The following is a 25,192-nucleotide window of genomic DNA, read 5'->3' on the forward strand; positions in this document are numbered from 1 at the left end:
TAGATGGCCGCTCTCGAAGCAGTCCTCCTTCGCTTACAGCCAGGGAGAGAAGAGTGAATGATGGCAAATGAAAACCAGAAGTAGGAGCAGTTTGAAGACATGGGAGGGAGTTTATTTCCCTGCGCTGGGAGCATGTTCAAAGCCCCCCCGCCCGTCCCGGGGTAACTGTATCCCCGCCTCCACCTTGCGCCCTCCCTCGATTTCCCCCTCCCCACCTTTGTGAAATACCTCCGCAGGATGACCCCAGCTCCTTCTGTGAGAATTTACTGCCCCAGTGTGAAATCATAGCCCTGTAACTTTCCCTTTAAGAGCTGTCAGAGCCGAAGAGGCTGGCCAAGCTTGGGCTGGAGGTGGGGACAGAGGGAAGAAAGGGAAAAAAAAAAAAAGAGGGAGAGAGGCAGGAAAAGTTTTTTCAGAGGAAAATGCAGGGTTTGTCCTTAACTCTGACGTCAGATCGTGCTTTAATAAAACCCCCCCCAGGGCTGTGGGAAGAGGCATATCTGCTGCTCCTGATGGGCCAGGCCAGTCTCTCGGCCCAGCTCCCCGGAGAGGCGACTGGATCCTCTGGGCTGCTCGGTCGATGCCTTTGCCCCTGACTTCCAGGCATGAGGTGGTTCCTGCCCTGGACGCTGGCAGCAGTGACAGCAGCCGCCGCGGGCGGCGCCCTGGCCACGGTGAGTCCTGCTTGCAGGGGCTTAACGAGGGGACCCAGATCCCTTTCTCCAGCGCGTTCCGCTACATGGGTGGGCAGATCAAGAGGGGCTGGAAGTGTGGGGGCAAGTGGGTGCCCACATAGGGGCCAGGGCGAAGCCCAGGGGGAGGAGGGGGGCTTGTGGGGTCAGCTGATCCTGGTGTGGGGGGGAAGGGGCAGCCGCCGGAGAGTACGAAGCAAACAGGTGGTCCATGACCTATTTTCCCACCTGAAACTCAGCAGAAAGGGGCACTTGTTGGAGCGGGGAGTCGGGTGCCGGGGCTCCAGTCCCAGCTCTGCCCAGGCTGGCTGTGTGACTTTGGGCCAGTCACTCCTCCCCGAGCAGTGCTAAGCAAAGACGTTGGCAGGAGACTTCTAAAGTCTTGGGTTTGGAACATGAGTCTCCGAGTGCTGGAGATACTACCCAGAGAGGAGTCAAAAAACACCCAGAGAAGCTGGAAAGGAAAATGCCAGCTTTCAACAAAAGCGCCTCTCTTGAGCAAACATTGCTTGGGGTGATTTCCGCCCCCAACCGCTGAGGCTTTGGGCTGGCACAGCCCTCTACAGCTTCTGAAGCGCGCTCGTTGGGACCCTGCACATGACACCTGCGGTTTCAGGGGATCCCAAGGGTTCTCTCCCTCCTCTCACTATCCCAAGGCACTCCAAAGGGAAGGGGGAAGGGACTGCACCTCCAAGAAGCCAGGGGAGCAAGACGTGTGGCAGCACACAGCCAGCCTGCTGGCTGTGGGTATAGAGACAAGCCCAAGGCGGGCAGGAGGTGGGCAGCTGGGAGGAACTGAATTCAAGACCCCACAGCCCCGGCCAGTGCCTGCTGCCAGACGTAAAGGAAGGCAGCAAGAAGGGTTTCATTACCCACTCCCAATGACAGTTTCCTTTGGGATCAATGCGCCCCATTTGTGGAAGAGGGAGCTGAGGCTCGGGGGTAAAACGACTCGCCCACGGGCTTAAAGACACGGGTTCTGATTCAACCGGACCTGAGGCTGAGAACTGGCGGCCGACCACAGCCCAGCTGCCTCTGGAGCTGGGGGATGAAGGTTCCTCTAAGCGCCCTAGTGGGTTTAAGGAGGGCAGGAGCATATCTGTGTGATTCGTTGTGAAATCCTTTGGACATTGCATGGTGCCTGCCCACAGTGGGTGCCATGCCGTGGTACAAAAAGAGATACTGACGTCATTTTACAGAACAAAGAAACGGTAGCTCAGGGCAAGCAAGGGACTTGCCCAGGGTCTCACTTTGAGTTAATGGCCAGGGCTCTAATTTAGATCTTCCCCTGCCAAATCCTGCTCTTTCTTCTAGAGCTTTCCTAGCTTAGGGGAAATGGAGCATTTCCCTACAGACTGGAGCAGCCACGAGGAGCCCAAGCAGCCTTTCCTGGAGGTTGCTATGGCTGGGAGGACAAGGGGTGGATGGAGGAGAGGTAAGAGGTGGAAGGTAGCAGGAGTCTGAGTGAGGAGAAGGAAAGAAGCTCAGGCAGGGCCAAGTGCACTGGAGCCCATTACCTCCCAGAGCAGGTGGTGCTGGGGATAAAGGGGTCCAGATCCACGGGCTTGGCCACGGGGCCATGCAGCACGGGAGCCAAGAGTCCAGACAGCCCCAGGCAGCAGGCTGGAGGGGAGGCTCCTGGGAGGAGGTCGGGCACCTCTCCTCTGTGCAGCCCCCCGCCTGGGGACCTTCTCTGGGCACCCAACACGACCCGGCCCACACTGGTGTCCAGATTCAGGCGCTCCCAGACAAAGCCCAGCAGGAGAGCTCTCGCAGCATCCTGACGCCCCCAGCGAGGGCTGTGAGACAGATGGCGGCCAGGGCTTTGCTTTCTAGCCAAACTCCATACATGGCCGTCCTCTGCTCACTAATGTATAATAGGAACGCAAGTTCCTTCAGGGGCCCAGTGGGATTTTAATGGAAAAATGATTATAGATGTTCATATGGAAGAAAAGGTTTGTGAGAATTGCCAAGAAAACTTTGAGGAAGTAGCATTCTGAGGGAAGACTTGCCCTCTTGGATAGCGAAATATTATCTAAAAGTTCTGTCATTGGAGAGCAAGATGCCAAGCAGGAGGAGATAAATTGAGGAGGACAGGGCAGTGAGCTCAGGAACTCAGCCGAGTCGACTTGGGAACGTGATCTGTGATAAAGGTGACTACGGATAAGACTGGTTTTTCCATCTCTTTGTTCTTTTCTCCCTTCTAAGTGGACAGAACCCACCCTGCGCCAGAAGAAAGGGACTGCATTTGTGGGTGCTATCATGTCCCATGCCAAGTGCTCTATACGTATGTGGCTAAGACCTTCCTCGGATCACCCAACAGACATTCACTAGTATTTATTGAGCACCTCCTGAAATCCTCATTGCAATATTCTGAAGCAGGTGTGATGATCCCTCTGAAACTAAAGGTCGGAGAGGTTCAGTAACTTGCCCAAGGTCACACAGCTGGTAATCAGCAGAGTTGATTTTGAACCTTGCTCCCGCGCTTGGCCATACCGCCTGCTGCCCCCTGGTCCGTGTACTTGCAGAGAAATGAGAGGCACACAGTTTCTGCCCCCACACAGCGTACGGGCTGGAGATGGGTGACAGCCGGCCGCGCATGGGGAAGCAAGGAGGCAGGGGTGGAGTCATCCAGGAGAGAGAGGCTGGGTGCAAGCTCACTTGGGACGAGCTGACAGTGCCGGCTTCAGCAGGACCCTTAACTACTCTGGGCCTCCCTGTCTTCTCCCGTTAATCAGGGCTCACAGCCTCAGCCCTACCCAGCTCCCTGATGCTGCTGGGGAGTGACCGCAGGGCTGCGTCAGGGAAGCGTCTCAGAAGCCTGTGACTGGGTAAACAAATCATGTGCCAGCAAATTCCTGGGCACACATTAGGTCTGGGTAGTCCGTGTGCAGGCGAGACCCATGCCCCTTCTCCTGTATAAATGTACGTAAGGATGGGCACAGGTGTGCGCGCGCATGTGTGCCTGAGATCGTGGCTCGTCTGAGTGTGCAAATCGCCATGGTGTTATGAATGCACATGGATGCACGTGTAGGGTATGGAATACAAGTTCATTCTCTGCTCCTAGGACCAACCGCAGAGCAGTGTGGCCCAGGACGCAGCATATCCCTTTTAAAAATGTGAGAACATAAATGATACGCCTTCTTTACATCCCCAGTCCATAGCTTTGGATCCGAGCCAGCATTTCAAACCCCACCCCAGGCCCCTGCTCAGAGCCTCTTCCTGCAGCTTAGAGGCTCTGCTCACAGCTGCGGCCCCTCCCACTCGCCGCTTGTCCAGGATGCTGGCGTGAGTGCGGCACGGACAGGCATTTTCCACCTGGCACAGCGTTTGGCAAAGCCTCACCCTCTGGAATGGCCACGGGAGCCGTGCTCCTTGGAAAACCAGACCCTGACCACAGGCGGGGCAGTACCTCCGGCCCGTCAGTGGACTCACCTCCCCCAGGGTTTAGAAAAGGCCCCTGCCCCATGCCAGCAAAGCAGCCAAATGCCAGGAGGCTGCCTTCGGCTTTGTACAAGGATTTGTGCCTGGGTTTCCTCCCAGGAACCTTGGCCATCTCTCTGGGCAGCAGGGAGGGGCCGTTACACACACTGTGGGTTCCCTATGGGAGCAAGGAAAGTAAGACAGCAATGGTCCAGGCTGAGGTCCCAGGAGGGGCTGGGAGGCTTGCCTACCACAGCCAGGGAAGCAAAGCAAGGAAGGAAGTTTTGAGCAAGAACTGCTGAATACTGCGAATGTCTAAGAGCAAGGCTTCGGCACATCATACATTCCTTCGACACCTCTGGAGCTCCCCAGGTCTCAGTACCACTGACGATCGTGAAAGCAAACACTGCTGAAGTGCTCACGGTGTCCTAAGCACTGCGTATATCGGCTCACTTGAAAACCGCACCAATGAAACAGGCAGCATCCTTATCCCGGCACCGTCCAAGGTGGCCACTTGCCGCATGAGGCCACCAAGCGCCGGAAATGTGGCTCATCCCAAGTGAGATGTTGAACACACACCAGATTTCAAAGATTCAGTATGTGCACAAGAACATCACCTGCTCACTGTGATTTTTCTATTGACACCATGTTGAAACAAGAATATTTTTAATGTATTGGGTTAAACAAATAGAATATTTAACAAACTTTCACTGGTTTCTTATTGGTTTTCAGTGTGGCTGCTAGAAAATATAGAATTCCATATATGACTCACATTGTGTTTTATTAGACAGTGTTGGCCTGGGAAGACGCAAATGTACGCAGATGGATTTTAATAGGTGGAGAGGGAAAGATAGTGAGGGGTCTAATCCCAGCTCCTTCACTGAGCAACTTTTTTCATCTGTGAAAAGACATAATATTAGCACTTGCTACCTTGGGTTATTGACAAGATTAAGAAATGAAACAGAGATAAAGCCCATGAATCCGCAGCACACCCAAGGGGAGGTGGGGACACGATTCACTTCACTCCAATAGCAGGGGTGGGGGCATCCCAGCTCGAGTGGAAGCACTGGCCACAGACAAGTGCCAGGTCTGAACAAATGAGCAGGGGTTCATAAAGACCCCAGACTCAGCACCAGGTGGGTGAGAGGAGGGGCAGACTTACCCATGGGCTGTGCTGGGCTCAGGGCTGAGTTTGTCTCCGGAAGCTCCCAAGCTTTCTACATCCTGGCCAGCTTCCCAGCGCATTTCGAGGGAGTCTATGAACATGTTTGGATTATTATATAGGAGAGAAATACTAATGGTGGCTGTGATGACGATGATGGTGCTGATGGATGGTGGTGAGGACGAAGGTGATGATGATGGTGGTGGTGGTAGTGATGGTGGTGCTGTGATGAAGGTGATCATGATGAAGGTGGTGATAATGATGGTGCTAGTGGTGATGGTGATAGTGGTGATTGTGGTGGTGATGTTGGTGATGATGGTGACAATGCTGCTGATGATCGTGACGATGTTGCTGCTAATGATGGTGATGGTGATGGTGATGATGAGGATGATGGTGGAGGTGATGATGAGGATGATGGTGGTGGTGATGGTGATGGTGGTGATGATGGTGATGCTGCTGCTGCTGATGGTGGTGACGGTGATGGTGATGGTGAGGATGATGGTGCTGGTGATGACGCTGCTGATGGTGGAGGTGACGGTGATGAAGATGGTGATGGTGGTAATGGTGATGAAGATGGAGATGATGGTGATGTGGTGGTGGTGGCGAAGGTGGTAAAGACAACAGTGGTGGTGATGATGTTGCTTATAGTTGAGTCTTACCACCCTGGGTCCCTTGATGCTGTGCACAGTTTCGTAGCCCATCCACTTACTCGTTCCATGGATGCTGACAGCCTTGCTGTGCACCCAGCCCCTTCCTATTTCTAGAGATACGGTGATAAATGCTCAACTCTGTCCCACTGTCAAGAATGGTTCATGTGCTGGAGGTAGATTTCTACACTAACAGAGAGGAGCACGTGGAGGAACCCAAAAGGAAGCTCTGAGGGCTTCAGGAGAAAAATACCGATTTCAGGGTTCTGAGCCTGAATTCCTGGGGAGAGCAACCAGGTACGTGCACATTACCTGGCACCTTGGTGATTCTTAACACACACCTAAATTCAAAAATCACTCCTGTCTCTCCTCCAGCCTTGACATGTTGCTCGTCTGCCAACTGTCCTCCTGTTCTTCTCTATGAAAGGGGGAGGCGGAGGGGGGAAGGGAGACAGAATCAGAGGAGAAGGAACTGTGTCTCTCAAAACATGAATAATGGACATTCCAGGGGCTGTGATATCATCTGTGCCCTCCCCCCACAAGGCCCTCACTTTGGAGACAAGTCCAGGCTTGGGACGTCAACTATGGATCTGCTAAGTCCTGGTAGGGGAGAGTGGGAGGAGTGAGAGGAAATGAGAGTCCGGGGCCCAAAGAAGAGGAAGGGAGGGGTCCAGCCCTGCCCTTCCAGGAGTCCTGCATTGAGTTGGAGGTGAGAGAAGAGGCATGTGCTATGAGCCTGCCCAGGGCAGGATGTGTCTGGGGGTGAAGGTTGGAGGAATATTCTGAGAGAGCAAGGATGTGTCACCCTGTCCTTGGGGCAGATGGTGGGCTGGCCTCGATGCTTGCCTTCTCAGTGCTTGTTATCTGGTTTTAAAAATGAGGAAGTTGGACTTGACCCCTAAGCTTGCTTCCAGCTGAAGCCACCAGAGTCCTAGGGTCCATTCACTCATTCACTGGGCGGCCCACCATCGCACCAGCAGCAGGGCTCATGGGCTGTGTTTCTCATGCTATTGCTCTTGGACAGGCATCACTGACTTTGGCACCAAAAGGGGTGTCCCACGTTCTGGGATGACCCTCCAGACATGCGTCCTCCCCTTAAGGTGTCCAGAGATGATTTCCTGTTTGCCTACATCTCTTCTTTCAACTCTCAGAGTGGATCACTGGTCTCATAAAGCTGGAAAGCACACCCCCAGCTTAATCTCCATGGGGTCCCCCCATGTCAGGGGTTCCCCAGTCAGGCTTACAAGTACTACCTACAAAGAGCAATCCTAGGCTCCCCAAGGCCTACTGAGTCAGCCTGTGCAGGGATCCAGGACTCCAGAGTTTTAACACTTCTTACCACAGATGAACCTTGAGGCTTTGCAAGTTTGGGAAGCACCCTGGAGGGTAACAGTGCCCTTGGAGGACTTCTGTCCCTGACTGCCTCCCCATCTCCGTGGGATGGCTCCATCTGCCATTGTCAGAAACCTGTGACCATCATCCGCCCTTGTCTCCAGCTCCTCACTCCTCCCAGCTGCCAGTGGGAGCACTGTGACCTTCAGCTGGGCCTTCCTTCCAGGCCTCCAGGGGTTTCCTCCAACCTAGAGGCTCAAGTCCACACATGGAGCTTGGAGGGAAGAGAGTGATGTGAACTTTGCAAACAAGATGACAGGGAGTAAATCACGGAGTTTGAGTTTAGAAAAGGGCTCATTTTGAGCACCTCACTTAACCTTTTTGAGTCACAGTGTCCTGTGACCCAGGGATCTACTCCTGAATGTCACTGAGCCAGGGGATGAGCTGGGTAGAACACAGAGGCCAGGGCAGTTGGGCATGCCCTGAACATTGCTGTACTCCCTGCTCTGAGTCTGGCCAAGCCTGTCTTCCACCCTCATCCTTTGGGATGGCCTTCGTTCATATTCTTCCCTATTTCAAGGGTCTTTGTCCCAAATACTCAAGTGTCCTCCCTCCTGTCCTGTCCTCCCTCCTTCTGCCTGAAATGCCTTTCCCCCTCTTCTCTGTTGATGAAATTGATGTTGTTGGAACTGGTACCCTCCAGGAAGCTTCCTCTGGCTTCCACCCAGGTGGAGCAGCCGGTGGGCACCCACGGGTCCTTGTTCTTGCCCAGATAGAAGGGAACATGGCACTGTGCAGGAGCTCTCTGCTGACCCCAGCCCATGCATGAACCACTGTCCCTCACACTTCTACCTCCTGCAAGGACGCACCCCCGGCCTTGCTCATGCTTTTCCCCTTCCGGACCTGACACTTTCCAGTGGCTGTCACTGTGGCTGCACAGTTTAGAGCCCAACACGTACTCGTTGGTTGAATGAATGAAAGAATGAATGAATAAATGCATGAATGAATGAATGAATGAATGATTGAATAAACAAAACCAGAAAGGCTGGGCAGGATGGGTATAGAAGGGACGGGGAGGGAGGGAAGGCATGACACTGACCTTTCTAGTAGAGGCTTTGTGCTAGGGAAGGGAACAGGGCATCTGACAACGCCTGGGCCTGATTGCTAGGAGGGCTGAACGGTGAGCGGGAACTTAAGAACTGACTTGCTGAGCCCAGAACCAGGGGCCCGAAGGCACGGTCCTAGTCAGGCTCTGAGTTAGTCTCTGAGCCCCGGTTTCTCCATCTGAGGTGCAGACCAGAAACCGAGCTGCCTGTGCTGGGTGGTGGGCTGGTTGAGGGCAGGTGGCAGCACCCAGGCCGGGGTGAGAGCTAGCTCTGTCACTTCCCAGCGGGGCCTCAGCCTTTCATCTGTAAAATGGACTTTAAAAGCCTGGCTCGCAGAGCCCCTGTGACCTGGAGAGAGAAGGCAAGCTAGGTGCTGAGCACGTGTGGAGCAGAAGGCTGGGGGAGCCGCAATCGGGGGCGTGAGTATCAAGGTGCTCTGGCATTAGCGGGGGTTGTCTTCAAGGCCCTGGCGAGAGTTCTGGAACAGCAAAGCTGGCGGACGGGGCCGCATGGACTGGGGGCTATGGCTGCCCATCTGTCCTTATCGCCGCTGCCCTTTGAGCCCGCCTCCTACATGTGCGTGCACACACACACACACACACACACACACACACAGAGGCACAGACATACATGCACACACATACACACATACACATGCATGTACACGCACAGGCATACACACACAGACACAGGCATACACGAGTATGAACACACACACAGACACACTCACGCGCACATGCACGTACCACCTGACTTCTCTAACAGCAACTTTGGGTCCTGTACCCCAAGGAGCCGCGTCCTGACCCAGGCAGACTTCTGTTCTTCAACCCCCCAAGCATCACCCCCTGTCGGACCCTCACTGTGAGCTGGGCCGCACACACCTCACTTAGTCCGCAGGAGGGATCGGTGGGCAGGAGCTGTTATCACCCCCACCCCACAGAGGAGGAAACCGAGGCTGAGTTTTACTCTGATCCCCCAGGCCATCGAAGCTTCAAAATCTCTACTTTGTTCCCCAGGCAGGGCTGGTGGGACCTGCTCCCAGGGGTGTCGCCGTGGGCCAGCGCTTTGCCCATGTCTGTCCTCCCAGCCTAAGTGGGACCTGATCCAGGATGGGGGTGAAGGGAACTGAGGTCGGGCTCCGGACGCTGGAGGGAGGAACCACCTTATCAGAGGCCCAGCTCAGGCAGCCAGCCGTGTTGGAAGGTGCCAGAGGATTGCTTCATCCCAGCCTGCCCTGTGGGGAAGCAAGTGGCTGGCCCGAGGCCACGAGTCTCAGCCTGGGGGCTGGCGCCCAGGGCCTCCCACCTCCAGGTAGGGGCCTAGATGCTAAAGATGCTTCTCTCGGCTCCATCAGGCGGCTGTTCCCTCGTCCCCTGTATGAAGAACAGGCCTAAGCTCAACAGATGGCAGTTTTTCCCACCCTTGTCTATATTGGCTCTTGCTCCAGGGCTGGCCCTGTCCCTGGTCACCCCATGACCACCGCCACCTCCAGGCCTGGGATATGGAAGGCTCCCAATTCCTTTTGGTAAATCGCAGGAACCGGAAATTAGGCAAGAGAAGGGCCCCTTAGGGGTCACTGGGGGATTATGAGATCCAGAGGCAGAAGAGCAGAGTGCGTAGCCTCTGTGGGTCTCAGTTTCCCCATCTGTGAAATTGAGACCATGAGGGCTGACCTCACAGGGTAGGTTTAATCATCACCCGGCACAGTGTATTGGCTAAGTCAGAAAAGACCCCTATTTCCCCCAGGGGAAAATGCATCCCAGGCGTGGCCCTTACGGTCCTCTGATCATGGCCCCAGCCTACCTACCATCTCCATATCCCTGAACCCTAAGCCCCAACCCGGACCACTGGTCATTCCTGTGCCTAGCTGCTGCCTGCATGCCCTGTTCCTGCTTTTCCCCAGTGTCTATGCTCTTTCTGCCCTTCTGGTCAATTCTCAGTCATCCTTCAGGACACAGTGCCCATGACGCCTCCTCCAAGAAGCACTCCCTGCTCCTATGCTCCTGCCCCTTGCCTTCTTATCTTGCTCTCAAAACTCTTATTTAGATTCTGCTGAGATGCTGTGCAGTGTGGTCATTGGGTTCAAATCCCACCTCTGACATTTGCTAGTGGCCTTGGGCAAATTACCTGACTTTTCTGGGGGTCAGTTTACCCCTCTGTACATTGGGAAAGATGATTGTAAAAGCTGCATGCCTCTTAGGGTTATCACAAGGATTTCATGATTCGTGTAGAATGAAGACGAGTAAAAGAGGCACAAAAGGCAGAACCACACGTAGACCTTGTGAGATTCAGAGAAACCATCCGATTAAAAAAAAAAAAATCTTGGAGACAATCCGTGAAATTTGAATAAGGACTAGGAACTGGGTACTAACGAGAGAAACTCACCACATTGTAACTGATCTTATTGGTGTGATCATTGTATCGGGGTTACATTTTTAAAAACTTTCTCATACTTTCGAGCACCCTCAGGAATCTCAGGTAAAATCACGTGGTCTCTGGAATTCGCTTTGAAATCCTCAGGGAAGGAACGTCTGCGAGTGGGCGGGTAACAGACATGCAAGATCAACACGGGCTGATAATCTCTGAAGCTGGTGGAAAGTGCGAGAGGCTGTGTTACTCTCCCGACTGTGGTGAAAGTTCACGCCTGTCTCTAACAAAGAATAAACAGCCTATAAAAGATCGAATGGTAAATAGTCTAGGCGTTGTGGGCAAGAAGGTCTCCGTGGAATATTCTTCTTTGTTTTTGTTGTTCATCGCAACTTTTTAAAAATGGGAAATCCATTCTTTCCCCTTACAGAATGCAATGGGCCAGGTGTGGTTGATGGGCTGCAATGGCCAATTGCTGTTCTAGACGCAGTTACCCCTTTTATAGTCCTGTCTGCTCAGGAGGAGGGGTGCTCCCTGAGGCTTTGTACTGAGAACTTAGGAGATGCTTCATATGCTTGATGGATGAATGAATGAATGAATGAATGAATGAACGGACGATCAGACACACAAGGGCTCGTTTTTTGGAAAGAAGTCTGGCTTCCTGAGCCTTCGGCCCTGTCCTATAAAGTCGAGTCCCTCACCCCTGCCAGAAACTCACAAGACTGCCTGTTTATAAAACCAATTAGCAGAAAAATCCCCAAAACTCTTCCACACCCCGTGACCTACACACCCCGTGACCTGCAGCCTGGCCAATCCTGCGTCAGCTGCGGGGCCGTCAGTTCCTGCCCTGGGAGCCAGAGCCGGTCATGGAAGGGTCTGGGCAGTGCTGGGTCCTCCCCGCACTCAGGCCTGGTGACTTTAGGGGTGGGGACTAAGACCTTTCCGAGACAGGGCCCACCGAAAGCCAGCCCCCACCAGGAACACGGGTACAGATCCCTAGGGGTGCTTTCCTACGAGGAGCTCGGGAAATAGGGGTCCACCGGCTTACACTGTGACTGCTCGTCCCTTGTAGCAGATGTGAGAACAAAGTGGTAGAGAAGGCAGGTGGGCGATGGGGGTCCCACAGCTCTGAGCCCAGGCCTGAGGGGGTCACACTCTTTCACTGCTCCCAGGGCCCTCTTTTCAGTAAAGGGGTGAACAGAAACTGCTTCCAGGCAGGGCAGCCCTTTCCTGAAGCCCCCAGAGCAGAGTTGGGGGTCTGCTCAGACCATTTCTATCTCAAGACTGCCCCCTTGTGGAGTGTCTCGGTGCTGCCTTCCAAATGCAGGCAAGCCAGGCTTCCAGGACCATCGGCACCAGTCACTGAGCCCTTGCCCCCCAGGAGTAGGGGCTGTGCTGGGCACTCCACTCACGCGGAGGAGGGGGGAAAGACAGCCCTTCCCTGAAAACCCCCACGAAAGCTTCCCATCTCCTCTCCTGGGATCCTTGGCGGCTCGGGCTCAGCCCCATTACAATCCTCATCACCCAGGCGGGGGGGGGGGGGGGGGGGGGGGGGACGGGGGAGGTCTTAATGCTGTGCCCTTTCCTCTCCTGCGAGTGCCCCTATCCCCGATAACCCGCACACACGCTCAGAAGAGGATGGGCTCCCTCTTTATCATCAAGCAGAACATTTCAGTTCCCTGGGTGCCCCACCCCACCCCGGCCAGCTTCCTGCTTTCCGCTCCCTTGCCTGCTGCCGTGCGTTCCTGGAAACCTGATAATCCGAGTCAAACTGTAGACTTACTTGTCCCCTGTCCGTTGTCAGAGGCTGGCAAACGCCGTCAAGTCCGTAGTTCCCGCTCACCGTTACACAGCATCACCACCCTTCACGTGCAGCATTTCCTGCAGGGGCTTTAATTTTTACCCCCCAATTTCCATTTGCTTAAGTTTGTCCGGTAAGTTCCATTGAAGGGATCAGTTCATTTCTTTTACTCTGCCTCACAATCGCCCTCCTTGTCCAGAGGGCTAAGGGTCTGGCACTATCTTAACTCATCCAGCAGCCGTAACAAAACACCACGGACCGGGGGCTTATGAACAACAGAAGTGTGTTTCTCGGTCTTCTGGAAGACGGAGATCAAGGTGCCCGCGTGGTCATGTTCTGATGAGGACCCTCTTCCTGGGTCATAGCTGGTGTCTTGTCACTGTGTCCTCACGCGGAGGAAGGGGCGAGGGGGCTCTCTGGGGTCTCCTTCAGAAGGGCACTAACCCCACTCACAAGGGCTCACCTCATGACCTGTCGGGTGTCTGCAGGTAATGCACGGAGGTATGGTCATACAGAAGTTACGTGTTCAAAGAGGAAGACAGCGGTCATACAAAGAGGAAGACAGCCTGGAGCCCCCACACCTTTCCTTCCTCTGCCCACACTGGAAGATAGGGTTTCCGTTCCCACGAGAATCACCAGAGGTGCAGACTAGAATACAGATTCCCTGTCAGGCCTAGAGGAACTGAAGCCGAATATTCGATGTGGGGGTCAGGAGTCTGTATTCTAACAGGTCCGTAGGCCACAGCTGTTCCCCACCTCTTCCATACTCAGAGCCACCTAGAAATTTCCAGTGCCCACGCCCCTGCCTGGAGCCTTTAAGTAAGGATATCTGGGGACAGTGGCCACACATCAGTGTTTATTAAAGCCTCCAGGTGGTTCCGACGGGCAGCAAAGTTTGGGAACCACTGTGGGAAGTGATTCTATTTGTAATGGCTTCCCTGGGTGTCAGGAGAGGGGGCTGGGGCGGGACGCAGCTCGTGGGGCTGAGCAGGTGGACCCGGCCAGGAGCAGGCTGTGACCAAGTGAGCACTGGGCACCCACCTGGGGAAGTAAACAAAGATTGTTTTGTTTTCCCCTCTTGGCTTCTGCTGTTAGAAAACCTGATGTGGGCCCCATACGGTAGTGAGTTTGCAAAGATCAATTTGCCCATCTGTAGAATGGGCCCAGCCACCCTGGCTCGGATAGCTCAAGGTGGGTAGGAGGACAGCAGCAGAGCAGTCTGGGGGAGGGGGCAGCGCTTGGGGCCGGCTCCTGTCTGTGCTGGGGAATGCAAGGGGAGGCTCCAAATCCAAAAAGAAGGTGGGAGCCTGGTAAGAGCCTCAGGGCATCCCAAGGGCCCAGCCAAGCAAGTGTCCTGGAGTTCCAGGGAGAGCCTCGGCCCCAGAAGGAAAGTCCCCTTCTGGAGATCCTGGAGAGATCTCTGGGCAGACACACTGGCCTCCTAGTCTATTGCTCTGGGCTACACAGAACTTCCTCCAAACCTCCTCTTTGGCCAGTTGCTTGAATTACTCTCTGTGCCCTGTGGGTTTTGCACGAGCACCTACGGCTTGGAATGGACTGAAAAACAGAAAGACAAGGTTTTAGTTTAAAAAACAGAGCGTCATAAACGTCCTGTGGTCATTGTCCATGTAGACAAGGGCCCCACATGACAGAGCGGCCCAAGCTCCCTGGTTCCGGTACTCTGCCCATCCGTCCAAGCTCAGCACAAGTATCAGCTTCCACTGCGCCCCGAGCCCCCCACAGTGAGGACGGTGCCACAGGGCGGATGGCTCGTCCCCGGTCACGGGAAGGGCGAGGCGGCCGGGCCCTGGGACTTGGTTGACTTCCCAAGGAAGCCAGTGAAGAGAAGGTCTGGGGGAAGCTCTTACCTCTGTTCTCTGGCTGAGGCACTTCCCCCATTCATGTTTTGGATGGAAAAAGAGAACCTGTATCTTTATGACAGCGATCCATGCATCGTGGCAAAGGGCGGGTGGACGTGTCATGCTAATCGGGACATTCAAGGGGGCTGATACCCCGTGTGTGTGTGTGCGTGTGTGTGTGTGTGTGTGTGTGTGAAAGAGAAAAAATGCGTGTGAGACAGACAGACGGACACAGCCTTGTCTGGCATCTCAGGGAGCTGGTGCACCCAAGAGGAACCCCAGGGAGACACCCACGGGTGGGCTGGCTCAGACCCTTGGGCGCACGGGAGGCTGCACTTGGATAGGCACAGGTGCAGGAGACACACTGGAATGGAGCCTCCAAGACTAACCGGGCCCCCTAGGAAGTCACCATCACCACCCCCACGTCCCACCTGCTGCCTGGGGTTTCGTAGACAGGCCACCTTACGAGAAGCTGATGTCATCAAGTGTCCCCTAGCTGGGGAGGGGCCACAGCAGAAGATGTCATCAGCACCGTGCACCTCTGGCGGTGGCTTTGAATGGAGCAGGAGGGCGATTGCGGCTGTGGTGATGATTTAAAGGGAAACCCGAGGCTTCGAGCACAGAGCTGGGAGTCAGACCCTGCATACTCAGTCCTTCTGCCAGTCACTGCCTGGGCATCCGGGCAGCTGCCTAGACTCCCTGAGCCTCAGTTTCCCCACTGGTTAAGTGGGTAGGTAGTTATTCCCCCAAGGGTTGGTATGAGGGTTCACTAACTGAATGCACGTAATGCCCTTAGCACTGTATCTAGCACATTCCATGGCATTCGTCATCAAATTCACCTGCCTGGGTGAATTTCCTCCTGGAAAGGAAATCAAAATTCTTGGAATTCGGAGCCCAGAAAGGCGGCACAGTGAGAGTGAGGGAGGACAGTGAATCTTTTGGGCCCGCCGCTCCAACCCCATCCAGGGCCTGCCCAGCTGCTGGTGCTCAGTAAATATTCCTCAGAAAGGAAACCGTGGGCTTCAGAAGGTTCTGCTTCAAATGGGCAGGTTGGTCAGAGAGGACATCTAAGATGCCTCCAGCTGGAACACTGGACCCGTCAGAACCAGGCCGGTGGTAAACCCTTCCCTACTCCCTGCTCGGCACCAGGTACCGCTCCTGTTCTCACCAGCACGCTCAACCCCAGGACCGTGGCTCAGGCTGCACTTTCTGGAAGAAGCAGGACTTAGAAACAGGGCCCAGGGCCACGGTTTGGCAATGCCACGAAAGCCTGAGGTCTCCACTTGTCACGGAAGGCCATCCTGAGGGGACAGACACTTCACACAAGGATCCCCACAGCCTCCCCTGGAGCTCCCAGCCTCCAGATATTTGCTTTGGTTGGTTGTGATGGGAGCGTGGGCCCAAGGACCACAGGAGCTCAGTCTTTCCTGGGTGGGTGACCACAGATGACAGAAGAGTTAGGGGCTCAAGATATTCCAGCAAGGCAGACCTTTGTTCCTTTCCGTCTGTGCCCCCTCAGCCCCCAACTGCGACTAGCTGTGTGGCCTTGTACCTTCATTCAACCTCTCTGAGCCTGTTTCATCTGCGCTGGGGAAAATTAGTAGGCTTGCCTTGTGATTTGTTGGGGGAACTGTATGAGATAGGGCATCAAAAGCTCTCCATATACAGTGGGTTAAGCATCCCACTCTTTTTTTTTTTTTTAAGCTTTTATTTATTTATTTGACAGAGAGAGAAAGCACAAGCAGTGGGAGCTACAGAGGGAGAAGGAGAAGCAGGCTCCCCACTGAGCAGGGAGCTTGACACTGGGCTCCATTCCAGGACCCTGGGATCATGACCTGAGCCAAAGGCAGATGCTTAACCGACTGAGCCACCCAGGCACCCCAAGTGTCCGACTCTTGATTTCAGCTTTGGTCATGACCTCAGCGTCATGGGATCGAGCCTCACATAGGGCTCTGTGCTGAGCGTGGAACCTGCTTGAGATTCTTTCTGAATCTCCCTCTGCCTCTCCCCCCACTTGCTCACTCTTTCAAAAATAAATAAATAAAAATTTTTAAAAAAGCTCTCCATATATTACCAACACCAGTAGATATTAGCTATGATGTAAGGGCCTGTGTGAGTGCACAGGGAAATGGATGGTACATGGTTTCTGCCCTCGAGGGAGGACAGTATCGTGGGGAAAATGTACATTGACTCATTCATTCTATTGACAAATGGTTATTGACACCTACTATGTGACAGGCTTTGTGAGCCCTGACACTCCTCTACAGTCCCCAGCCCAGATGACGATCTAGCTACTTCTTGATTACCTCCACTGATGGTGTGCTCACTACTTTACAACTGATTCCTTCCATTAGAAAATTCTCCTTCTTATACAGTAGTGGGAAAAGCATGAACCCAGCAGATCTGAGTTTAAGTCCAAATTCTGTCACTTACTACATGTTGACCACGAACAAGTCACTTTGTTGACCTGTAAAATGGAGCTCATGATACCAACCGCTGTAGGGAAGACAATAGATCAGCCACAGAAACTGAAATCTAGCTCAAGACTGGCCCCTAGTGGTCACTGGAGCTACGGTGTGCAATGGTATGGACGGGCTAGGACCCCTTAGAAGCCATAGCTGTGACCTCATTTGGTGCTTGCTGCCAGAACCTTGGTGGGTGGGGGTATCTAGTAGTAGGGACATCATTTCACAGCAGAGAAAACCAAGGCTCAGAAAGTGAACTCCCAGAGTCACTTGCACAGTACATTGCAAAGACTAGACTTGACACAGTGATGTTTCTAAAACACAAATCCGTCCTGATCATTCTGCTAAAATCCTTCAATGAATGATGGCAGCAGACTCCAGCCCAAAGCCCCGAGACCTTAGCCAGGCATTCAGGGCCCTCCTTGATCTATTTGCCGATGACCTCACTGTGATCGATTCCAGCCTCCATCTCCTTGTCCCTCTTGTCTACACCCCACACCAGCTCACTGCAATTCTCCCCATGCCCCAGACACATGCACTGCGCATGGCCTTGTATCTGCTATGGTGCCCTTCTGCACTGCTCTATCCCTGCTTGCCTTCGCACACCTGCTATTCTTCCCACACCACCCCTCTGAGAAGCCGTCTCCAGTCCCAGCGGACATGCCGACCCTCCTGTGTGCTCCTGCAGGCAGGTCAGCTTTATTTCCCCGTCGTAACCCCCACTGTCTGCCCAGCACCTAGCGAAGCACTTGGCACAAAGGGAGAGCAGACTAGAGGTGTGTTGAGTGACCCAGTAAATGGAGGGGAGGGTGCCTGAATGTGTGACCCAATGAATGGGGGGGGGTGCCTGAATGTGTGATGCCATCATTATAGCATTGATCACACTGAATTACAATTACCAAGCTCGTGTCTCTTGGCCTCATGGAGGGGGGGGGTCAGCTAGTGAGCCGAGGGATTGTGTCTCATGCTTCCCTTGCTTCCTTCAAGCCTTGCACAAAGCCAGGCACATGGTAGGTGTTCACTAAGCATCTGTCCATAGAATGCATGAAAGAGTTGCTGCACATTTCCCCGACTAAACTGTCCACGCTTGAGGGCAAGAAGCACATGGCACCCCCCTGCTTCCCTGCGTGCACAAACACTGAATTCATCGTCAGGAAGAATCCACAGTCACATCCCTTGTGGTGTCAATGCTGGGCAAGGCAGCAAGGATTCAAGGGTCTCACATCAAACCCAGGAGTTCTCAGGGCCCCCCATGCAGTCCCGCTACCTTCTCCCCTAGACTGCGGGCTAGGAGGCTTCTCACCAGCAGATGGCGCCAACAGCAAGGGCTGAGCTATGCTGACCACGCAGAGCCCATGGATCGCAGCCCCAGCTCCCCTAACTGGCTTCCCTTAAGGAGCTGGGAGCTCTGGGGCTCCTGGCAGGCACTGGAAAGGAGGCTTCCTTCTGGGGAGCTTTAACTTGGAGACCTCGGGATAGAGGGTGACCGTGTGGAGAGAGGTACCTGCCAGATGACAGCCCATCCCAGCTCAGCTCAAAGGGCCCAACCGCACAAGCCCCGTGCTGAGCCCTATGCAGGAAGACCCCCAACAAAGAAATGCAAGGGAGAAGTCATGCTTTCGAGTGCCTGTCCTGTGCCAGGCCCTGCTAGTGCTTCTGCATACACGAGGCCCTTCCCCTCCCCATAGCTCCCGGAGGGGGACATTATTGTGGCCGTATCACAGATGGGGATGTCCAGGCCCAGAAAGGTTAGGAAGCTTGTCCAAGGCCACACAGAAGGAACACAATGTTGGCTGTCTCAGGTCCTATGTTCTTTTGTTGACACTCAAATGTAATCCGAGCTGAGAGGAGAGGTTCCAGGACTGGAAGTCCTGAGTAGCAAGGGACACCAAACCCCCTTGTGGTCAACGATCCCCAGTGCGGCCATTCCACTAGGCAACACTTACACAGTCCTGCCGTGGGCCGTGGGCCATGTTTCAGGCACACAGCCAGCAGTAAGGTCTTTACAGTTCACAGTCTAGTGGGGAGGGAGCCCCTCTAACATGACCTGGGGAAGGCATGGAAGGCTTCCTGGAGGAAAGGGCTTTTTTAAATTTCCTCTGCCAAGAGTGTGTATATGTATATATATATCCTGAGGTCCTCGGGACTGGTCAGAGATAGTTCGTAGGTGCTTATGAAGCTCTGAGCCTTCTAGTGTCACAGAATGATGAGGAAAATTCTCTCCACAGAGTTAGAAAGAGGTGTGTGTGTGTGTGTGTGTGTGCACACGTGTGCACCCGTGTACGCATCTGGCTGGTTTATTGATTGAGGGTTGTTGGGGTTTTGTTGTGTCACATTGTCTTTGTGAGGAAAAGCAAGCAGGAGCAGGGAAACTGACTCCCCCAGGTGAACAGGGACCAGCACTGCTGACCTCCTAGAGTTCTAGGATCCCAGCCAGCAGGGCCTTATCCAGCCATGTCACTCACAGACGATGGAAGTGGCCTCAGGCACGATTCTCCTGGCCCTCCTGGGTCTCTGGCTCTAGCCTAGCAGAGAAGGCCCCAGTGAGGCGGGAAGGAGGGGAGAGGTTCCATGGCATCCGGAGGAATGGGTGGCAGACAGCCCCAGGCCTCCCTGCGGTGCTTTGCTGTGGGCCGGGCCTGGTGTGGAGGTCCCGCCCCGCCCCACACAAGTGTGACAGCCAAGTGCACAGAGCGCCCGCAGGACAGAACAGGTGCTGTCGGGTTGGCCGGTCAGGAGCATGCACTCCAAGAGAAACATTAAAGGTGGGGCTGAGTGGCAGTGCCCAGGTGAAGGGAGGCGGGAAGGACATTTTGGTCACTGGGAACTGCAAAGGCAGAGATCCTGTGGTAGGAAAGGAGTGGCCACGACTGAGCCCCGAAACCAAGCCCAGAGGTGACAGAAGCCTCAAATCAAGGTTTGCCTGTTTGATTTTTAAGAGCCTTTCATTTATTCAATCGATATTTACAGGGAAAAGGATTACGTGCGAAGCCCCTGACCAAGAGCCCAACACATCCAGCACCCCCCCCCACCTGGATTATCCTTCCCGGCCGCTGGTCCTCCCGGCCAAGTGTGCAAGGGTGGACTTCACTTCCCTGGGGCAGAGCGATTCCTGCCCTGACTTCCAGGGAGCTCCCAGGGCTCCACTGGGACTCCTGGCACTCTGCAGACGGCTTTGCCCTGTAATAAATCACCTCTAATGTCTGTCTCTCCCAAAAGCTGTGGGTTCGCCAAAATCCAAGAATTTTAAAATTCATCTTCAAATGCCTAGAACTCTCGAGAGGCTATGAGCTGGCTCAGCAAATGTTTGTTACACAACTACAAGAACCCAGAGGGCAAAGGTGAAGGGTGTAGAAATGAGACTTACAAGAGTCGTTTGTGTCTGTGTCCTGACACATACTGTGTCATCCTGGACATGTCCCTCTGCCTGTCTGGGTCTCAGTTTCCTCCTCGGGAAAAGGGAAGCAGAATCTAAATATGTCAGCATGTGTCCTTCCAAGGTTGAAATGCGGATCTCTAAGCTCCACTGAGCAGGGCTTCTCGGGGTCAAGAGGGAGGGGGTGACTCCACCATGGGCCACTTGCAGATTCCCAGCTCTGCTGACCTTGGAATTCCAGAGTCACAGTTGAGAAGCCCTGGGTGGTATGCTCCCCAGCAGGGACCCGCTGGCCTGGGGATGGGACGATGGCCAGGAGCGGGCTGCACATTCTCTGTCCTTAGACAATTCCCTTTCTCCCAGGGCCACTGCTTCCTCCAGTGTAGAGAACGAGTCCAGATAGGGGTTCAGAGTGGCAGCCAGAGGGGGTGGGAGGATGACTGGCTCCCTGAGATACAGGCGGCTTGAAACTCCCACACTCAGAGACACCCCAGAACAGCCTCCCAATCTATCTACCAGGTCTTCAGTGCAGGGACAGCTCTTTGGCCCAATATCCCCTCTTCCCAGCTTCTCAGTGTCACGTCCATCGTATTTTCAGGATGACGATGAACGGGTGGTCTGGAGGATGGGAATGGGGCTATGGGAGGCGCGTGGGCTGGGGGACTCCTGTCTGCAGGCCTGGCACTAGCAGCAGGGGCCTAACTCCCCTCTACAGGGGCAGGGAGGGCCAGCCACAGTGGGCTCTGAAGGGGTCACCTGCCACCACCCCACCGCAGCCTTTCCTGGGGCTCAGAGGGCAACTAATTATAATAATAATAGGTCATCTGGCTAAAACCTGCTGTCAAGTATGAGTCACCTGGCTCAGCAAGTTCCCAGGGACCCATAGGGAGTGAAGAGGGTGGCTCTTTGGACCCGGAGGAAGGCAATGGGATACAGGCCACACCTGGCAGCATAAGGCATCTGGAAAGCATTTGCTACTCAAGCCTCAGCTCCCACATCTGTGAAATGAGACCTACTCGGCGCCCTCCCAGGTTGTGGGATGCTTGAGGACAGAAGGAAACACACATGAGGCTTAGTGTGGCCAGAGTTCTGGCAGAATCTGGACCCCATCACCTCCAGTAGGGGGACTGGGGAAATGGGCTTCACTTCTCTGACCTCCTGGCTTCTCACTCCTACTTGTTTTATTGAAGAGAAAGAAGATGTCTGGCTATTGAAACATGGTAGAGAAACATAATTTTATGTAAACCTTTTAACACCAGGAAGGTGAGAAAGTGATTGCCGCCCTTTGGGCTTTGACACCCCTGCCTGGCAGCCCTTTATCTCTGCTGTTCCCCCACAGGCCTCCTCTCCAGCCCCCACGGCCATGGCCTTCACCCCAGTGCCACTGGAGGATACATCTTCACGCCCCCAATTCTGCAAGTGGCCATGTGAGTGCCCGCCGTCCCCACCCCGCTGCCCACTGGGGGTCAGCCTCATCACAGACGGCTGTGAATGCTGTAAGATGTGTGCTCAGCAGCTCGGGGACAACTGCACAGAGGCAGCCATCTGTGACCCCCACCGGGGCCTCTACTGCGATTACAGTGGGGACCGCCCGAGGTACGCAATAGGAGTGTGTGCACGTAAGTGAGACCCTCCCTACTTTCTGGCCAGCACCCAGCACCCAGCTCTAGCCCTCACCCATAGCCCTTCCCCTGGCCAGTCTCCTGCTCCCCTCCTACCCCAGTCTATGATTAGAGGTCAGAAGCTGGGCCCTTCCTGAAGACGGAAGGATGCCTGCATTTCTCTTGCCTCCAGAGCCTAGCTTCCTGCTCTGTTCTCGTTCCTGGAGGCACATCCATGGCTGACTGAGGAAAAGGGGGCCATCAGGAAAGACCTAAGCATGGCTTCATTCTCTTAGTTGTAGATCCTTTGCCGGATGCCTCTGCCTTTCAGGGGCACCAAAACCCATCAGAGCTCCAGATATTTTAAAATATTCTAAATTTAAATAATACGTTTTTTTTTTAATCCAGTAACCTTGAAAGAATAAAATCGAGCAGGCTGCAATCATCCCTTCCTACACAACCACGTCCCTTCAGTTACTACAGTCACTTTTAACTTTTTAGCCCTTTCTTCTGGCATTATGACTATATAATATATGTCTTCTATTATAACTTGATTGGCTTGAAATATCAATTTTGGATAATCTATCAATGTTCCTATATGACAACTGGTGACTTAACTCCTCAATACCACCTGATGCATCGCCTATTTTGCAGTATTATTTTCATAATTTTTGGTTATTCAATAATCAGTATTTATAATATTATGAATATGTAAATAATGTCGCTGATGCATGAGATACTGTATTTGTTTGAATTTTCTTTCTCATGAAGCTTTTTGTTTTTCCTGGGGTTCTAATTGCCTTTGCTTTTTCTTTACTCTTGCTCTTTATAATAGCCTCATGCTGGGGGGACAACCGTTACTGTTGTTTGTTTTCTCTTCAAGTGCTCTATCATGTCCTTTTTTGTTCCCAGAGGCCTCCTTTCAGGGACTTTCTGTTCTCATGCTTCTATATGGAATGGTAGTCACTTAGCTTGAATTGTCCAAGCATTTATCCAAAATACATGACCCAGCATGATAAAGAGAGGTAACTAGGCATCATGACACAGTAGCCTACCTTCTGAAATAGCACACAGAGCCTCATAAACTCAAGAACGCCTTTCTTCCCTTAGTGCTGAATCAAGACTTCTCCATAACTATGACTCCATAGGCACCCAATTACATGTTCACACATAGCATCGTCTCTCATCCTCAGCTAACCTATTATATCTGCTGAGGTGGGTGGTTGATGAGGATTATGACCATAATTCTAGTCAGACAATCCTACCTGTGCCTCACAGTTAATTATAGGCACTTTCTGCTCTTTTATCATTGATTCATGCTTCAACTTTCATACAAAGTCATCTGTCTTTAGCTTTCCAAGTAAGTAACCACCCTTGATTCTCCCAACCTTTACACTTCTCCTTTTATTCAGACTCATTATTAGTCCCACAAAGCAATGTGCTCACAGAGAACCTGCAGCAGCCCCAGCATAGAACCATCTGACATGTTGGTGGAAAAGCTTATCCTTGAGCCCCACCCCAGACTTACCGAGTACAATTCTCTAGAAGTAAAGGTGGGCACCTACACCTTTAAGAGGGTTCCCAGGTGATTCTCATTGACACCCAAGTTTAAGATTGACTGCTTACATATATATATAGAAAGTCATAGAGTCTCCCCTCATCCCCAGGTGAAGAAATCTGGCTGAGCCTTCCTACACCAGAATCCCTTTGTTATAAGAGACTGTCTCACCATTTCTTTCCCTCTTTACAGCTGTTCTTCAAGGTCATTAAAAAGGTAACTCACTTCACTGTGATCATACTGACCTCTAAAGCTGTTCTGACATCTTATTATGTGCCTGGCACCACGTCTTTATAGACATTCTCTCACAGACCTGGAGATTGTGCAGGCCCTGAAACTGCATCTCCTGCCTGCCCTCCCCCACCAGAGGCCAAGAAAACCACCTTCCCAATCCATCCACACCCCGTAGCTCCTTCTGTCTCGGGTCCCGCTTTCACTCACTACAGCCTCTTAGCTTCCCCTCACCATAAGCGCCTGTGTATTTCCTTGCCTTTTATCTGGAAAGAAAACTGGTCCACAGATTTTAATAGGTATTACACTTGCCAGTGGCTCCCTGGTCATATAGGTTTGCAGACACTAGAATAAACAAAGTTAAATAAGTATACGGAATTTCTGAGAGGTTTTAAATGTTCATGTCCACTGTAAAATTCCGAAATGGGAGATACAAGAAGCCCTTGGTTTTGAAACTTATTTGCACAAGGAATTGTTTTGTCCAGGTAGATTTTTACCACTCACCCACCCCAACACACACATGCACACTCACAGATACACCGCATGCACGTGTGCGTGCACACATACACACAAACACACAACTCGCTAGTGTTCCACAACACATCTTCCTAGAAATGCTGCCATGGTGTCTGAGTTCAGGAGACCCTACGGCAAGAAAGAGGAGCAGCCAGGGTCTGATGGCCATAGAGAGGAAGGCACCTTGGGGCCAGGAGGGGAAAGAGAAAAAAGAGTCCCACGGACAATCTTGTGGCAAATGGTCAATTCAACCATTGGATGGTCCTCAAGACAGGTTAAACCTGTCCTTGGAGATGTGCATGTAACTAGGCCGAGACAAGACAGGTCATAAGAATGAGCAGTCACAACAGTGACACACGTAACTTAGAGAAAGGTGGAATTATGGCAAATAGTGAACGCAAGCTTTGGCTACCAGAAGTCACTTCTCCTGGCCACCAGCCACCCATGACCAGGCAGAAAAGTGAGCTTGGTCTTGTCCATTCTGCTCAGTTTTCAAGAGAATCCAAAAGTCCAGATTTGTGTATGGTTTATAAATGTTGGCAATACATTCCAAAAAATTTTTTTTCAAAACATTTTGTGGGCCAAACTAAACACTTCTATGGGCAAAGAGTGACCTCTGAATTACACTCTTTGGCTATTTTGGTTGTACAAACATTACTCTGCGTTGAATACAGCTGGGCTAGGCCTGGGAGCAGTGTGGTTTGCTGGAAGGATCATGCAATTTACAGGCAGACAGACCTGGGTTTTGAATTCTGGCTCTGCCATTTGCCGGCTACGTGACCTTGGGCACATCACATAAGGAGCTTGATCAAACCCACCTCACGCAGTTGTTGAGAATAAACAAGGGACTGCATTACAGCTTCAAATGGGACCCGCTGTTCTGGGTCATTGTTTTACTTGCTTTGTTTTAACTTTCCCTTGTAGAAATTATTGCAGCTTTGTCCACGGTCAATCTCAGAGGAGAAAGCAGGTCTCCTTCCAGGCTCAGACTCCCCAGTGTAAAGAGTGAAGGAGTAGACAGCTCACGCATGGTCCTTAGTGATAGACAATCTAAGT

General features: G+C 52.9%; 1 protein-coding gene across 3 annotated transcripts in view; it reads left to right on the forward strand.

Annotated features, from left to right (window-relative positions):
* Window positions 1–423: 423 nt before the first annotated feature.
* The window catches only part of CCN4 (cellular communication network factor 4), a 37,799-nt gene continuing 13,030 nt past the window's right edge, over window positions 424–25,192 (forward strand). Inside the window, exons 1-2 of one of the 3 annotated variants that reach the window (XM_057307954.1) lie at window positions 424–674; window positions 21,570–21,826. In XM_057307954.1, coding sequence (XP_057163937.1) covers window positions 606–674; window positions 21,570–21,826 — 326 coding nt within the window. In that variant the 5' untranslated portion in view covers window positions 424–605. Of the gene's footprint in view, window positions 675–21,569; window positions 21,850–25,192 lie in introns of all 3 variants that reach the window. The other 2 variants (XM_026495379.4, XM_057307955.1) reach the window with 2 other exon arrangements.

This window comes from Ursus arctos, unplaced genomic scaffold (assembly GCF_023065955.2).
Source record: "Ursus arctos isolate Adak ecotype North America unplaced genomic scaffold, UrsArc2.0 scaffold_6, whole genome shotgun sequence".
NCBI lineage: Eukaryota > Metazoa > Chordata > Mammalia > Carnivora > Ursidae > Ursus > Ursus arctos.